At 29.6% G+C, this 4,061-nt stretch overlaps 1 protein-coding gene across 1 annotated transcript in view; it reads left to right on the top strand.

Moving 5' to 3' along the window:
- LOC105620727 (serine/threonine-protein kinase fray2) overlaps positions 1–3,140 on the top strand; it is a 12,677-nt gene extending 9,537 nt beyond the window's left edge. Inside the window, exons 4-10 of the mRNA XM_012202218.1 lie at positions 186–296; positions 904–988; positions 1,065–1,121; positions 1,440–1,553; positions 2,446–2,653; positions 2,746–2,911; positions 3,022–3,140. Coding sequence (XP_012057608.1) covers positions 186–296; positions 904–988; positions 1,065–1,121; positions 1,440–1,553; positions 2,446–2,653; positions 2,746–2,911; positions 3,022–3,140 — 860 coding nt within the window. The remainder of the gene's footprint in view (positions 1–185; positions 297–903; positions 989–1,064; positions 1,122–1,439; positions 1,554–2,445; positions 2,654–2,745; positions 2,912–3,021) is intronic.
- Positions 3,141–4,061: the final 921 nt, after the last annotated feature.

Here is a 4,061-nt window from a genome sequence, read left to right as displayed (position 1 = left end):
TTATTACTTATTACTTACTACACACACACACACACACGCGCGCGCGCGCGCGCGCGCGGCGGCGTCTCTCTCTCTCTCTCTCTCTCTCTCTCTCTCTCTCTCTCTGTGTGTGTGTGTGTGTGTGTGTGTGTGTGTGTGTGTGTGTATTAGAATTTCATCATTAAATAATGTAATAAATTATATAGGAGAGGGATGTAAACCAATATTCGATAGGGAAGAATTAAAAAAAGTTATAAACAAAACTAACGAAATAGAAGAACAGCGCACAGCTGTATTCATAAATAAAGAACAATCGGGTATGTATTGCACAAATAATTGTTATTTATTATTAGTCTTACATTGAAGAATTTACGTAATGAATTAATATAATGAATATCTAAAATTGCATTTGATTTTTTTTCGAAGTACTTGAAATTCTTTGATTAAGAAAAATTTAATATAAATAAAAAGTATATATACTTGAGATTATATATGGATAATATATATATGTAATATATATATATATATATATATATATATATAGATAGAGATATGTATACACATTTGTAATAAAACATTATATTATTAAGGAATTGATTAAATATTAATAATTATACAATCGTATAATTATTAATATTTAATCAATTCCTTAAAATTTACATATCTTTTGGCTAAAAATAAAATGAAAATATCGAGACTATAATACTTCTTAAATGGGAAGCTATATTTATAATTATAATTGTCGAATTAGATAATAATTAGATCGTGTGTTTGAAGATAAATATATCACATGGTTATGTTATTTTTCTATAATTGTGAAAGTTATAATTGTTTAGTTTCCTGATTTTTGAGGTTCAATAATAAATATTACAAAATATGGTATTTAAAAAAATATACATATTTTAATACTATAATATTATACAGCCTCGACAATCAAGTCACATTCCTTATCCTTGAGTCCTATTAGGAATCGTGTCTATTCTGGATATCTATCTTCCTATCAATCCAGGTTCGTTTTACATGTTATGAAAATATTCTATTTATATTAAATGTATACTTTTTAATCTATTTTCTTATGATTATAGTCACTTGGATTTGAATCAGGATAAGACAGAAAAATGTGATACTCGTAAAGATGATGAGTAAGCTTTATTTATTTATTTATTTATTTATTGAGATAAAGTTTATTTTTGAAATAATGAAGGATACATACAAACAAGTATTACATATAATTAAAAACAAGTAAGGGAACGTTTATATTATAATTATATGCCGTATGCCGTAATTTATTAATTAAAAATTAATCAATCATCTCCAAGTACTCCCTTCTTATTATCGAATAAAAAAAAATTAAATCGTGATAAGTCAATCCTTACAGATTATGCATCATATGATTAAGGCCAGTATAAATATTCCTTTACTGTTTTATGTGAAAAGTACATTCTGTTACTTTATTTTAGGAGAAGCGATTTAGAGAAACGCAGAGAATATAAAGAGAAATATACCGAAAGAGATGGCGCAAATAAGCATGATAATAATCGATCGCGTTCTAGAGAACGAAACTCACATTCCAGGTATAGAATATAATCATTAACATAGATTATTATTTTAAATAAATAAATATTTTTATTATGTTAAACAATCTAATTTTTAGTCTATTATGACTTGTTATGGTTTGGTGCTATCAGACTTAATTGATTTGTAAAATGTACGACAAAGGCTGTGTTCCAAAATTTACTGCTGTACTGAAAATCTACAAGGTGTCGAGTAGCTTGCCGCTCGGTTGACTCGCGATCTGTAGATCCGGGTTTAATTCCATTTACGCTCATATACGCGATTTTTTGCGTTTAAGGAGCCGAAAATGATTCTATCTGATTATTAAGAGATCTTTGATCTTTGACCAATACTGTTCGGATCCAATATTAATCTATATGTCCCATATAATATCAATGATGCATACATGTATAAATCCTTCAATCTGGAGGTTGGATATTAAGCTAATAACCTAATTCCAGAAAAAAATCTATTGAGAAAACTTCATGAAAGATAGATCCTATCCTGCCTTGGGATATTGCGCCACCAATAATTGAAAATCTGTAGTGCTCGTAAGGTAAATTTTCAGTACTGGCAATAAATTCCTAGATAACGAACATAAGATATCTAAAAGACGTCTTTTATAGCGTTTTCGATCGAAGCGGATTTGCTTCCATTTGGGTTGGATAATGTTTTACTATTGGTTGACTTTACATATTCCATCAATAAGAGAGCATATAACATCATTAATCCAATCTAGATTGGTGCAAATTCACTCGAGTCGAATACGCTATTAGACTACATAGACATCTAAAAGACGTCTTTTAGGTATCTTATGCAACATAAATATTATCTGGGAACACAGAATAAAAATGTTGAATAGGATTGTGAATAATTTGTTTATTATTATTATTATGATTATTATTATTACAGGCCATTTATTGAAGAGAGATCTTATCGCGACAGATATCGTGAAAAATCAAATGAATGTTCTTATGAAAGAAGAGATAGAGAGAGGGAGAGAAACAGAGAAAGAGGTAGGAATAGAGACAGAACTAAAACTAGAGATAGATCCAGAGAACGAAGAAATATAGCATCACGTTATATCGAATCGCCAATATCTGTACCTATCTGTTATGGTGTAAGTAAGATATGTGTATATAATCTTGACCATCTTTTAATGAATGTTCCTAAACTTTGTTGGATTTTCTTGTGAATATATATCTCTACTAGAGTTTTCCTCCGAGACCTATCGTAGTAAACCCTATGGTTCCATTAAGAGGACAAATTTCTTCTATGGGAAGAGGCAGACATCCTACTTTAATGGTACCAGTTAGACCATTTCCACCAAGATTTCCTCCAAATATGTACAGTTTGGGACATTCATCTCCAAATCCAAGTAAGTAAATATACATATATTCATTATTCAATCGATGACGCAACATCTCAAGGCGAGACAGAATATACCTCTCATGAGGTTTCTATATGCATTTTTTTTCCGTTATTAAGTTGTTAGCCTAATATTTCAGCCTGGGATATGTGCACTTATTTCCACTGATATACAGAACCTAATGCCGGATTCGAACGGTGCTGATGATCAAAGATCTTTTAATCACCAGATAAAGTGATTTTTAGCTTCTTAAACGAGAAAAATTGCGTATGTGAGTGCACGTGGGATTGGATCCGATTTATAAATCGCGAGTCAATCACACCGAGCGACTCGACACCTCCAGAATATTTTATATATATATATATATGTATATATATATATATATATATATACATATACATACATACATACACAATATTTTATATAATATATAATTATACATGTTATATATGTGTAATTAAAGCTTCTGTATATATTTATATTTTAATGCATAGACATATGTATGTGATAAAATTTCAGGATACGGACCATTTTGAAACAGTGGATATCTTTATGCATTATCGAGAATATTTTATGAAGACAATATCAATATATAATCTATTTTAATATTTGCTATATATTTGTGAGGACCTATTGGATAATATATTTTGTTACTTAGATATACATTTAAGATTTTACTGTATTAGAGAATGTAGAATGAAGCTATGCCAAATAGCACATAGCATTTACAAAACGTTAACAAAGCACTAAAAAAATCGCTTTTTTTAACGTTTTACAAGCGCTACTACTTGGGATATATTCACGATGTCAGAAATTGTTCCAAGATCTCAAACTGAGAAAGAGTTTGTCAATTGCATTGATCAATTAATCGAATTGTTCGAACGTGATTTATTAATTCCTTCTTCATCTAAGATTTCAGAGCAATTTCTAGCATCGGGAACATAAGGCTTTAGAATAAATATTATACTGGTTGGAAGAATTTATTCATAGGTTTGCGTTGTTTGAAATTTCCAAGAATTTTAGCATTTAAAAAGACGCAGATTGAGATAAACATATATTTGAGCGTTGAAGAGAGAGAAAGAGAGAGAGAGAGAGAGAGAGAGAGAGAGAGAGAGAGAATAAGAAAGTAAGGTAAAGGTAGCAAGACAACAACAAACAG

This window comes from Atta cephalotes (genome assembly GCF_000143395.1).
Source record: "Atta cephalotes unplaced genomic scaffold scaffold00028, whole genome shotgun sequence".
Classification (NCBI taxonomy): Eukaryota; Metazoa; Arthropoda; class Insecta; order Hymenoptera; family Formicidae; genus Atta; species Atta cephalotes.
This window is presented reverse-complemented; position numbering and strand designations above follow the sequence as displayed.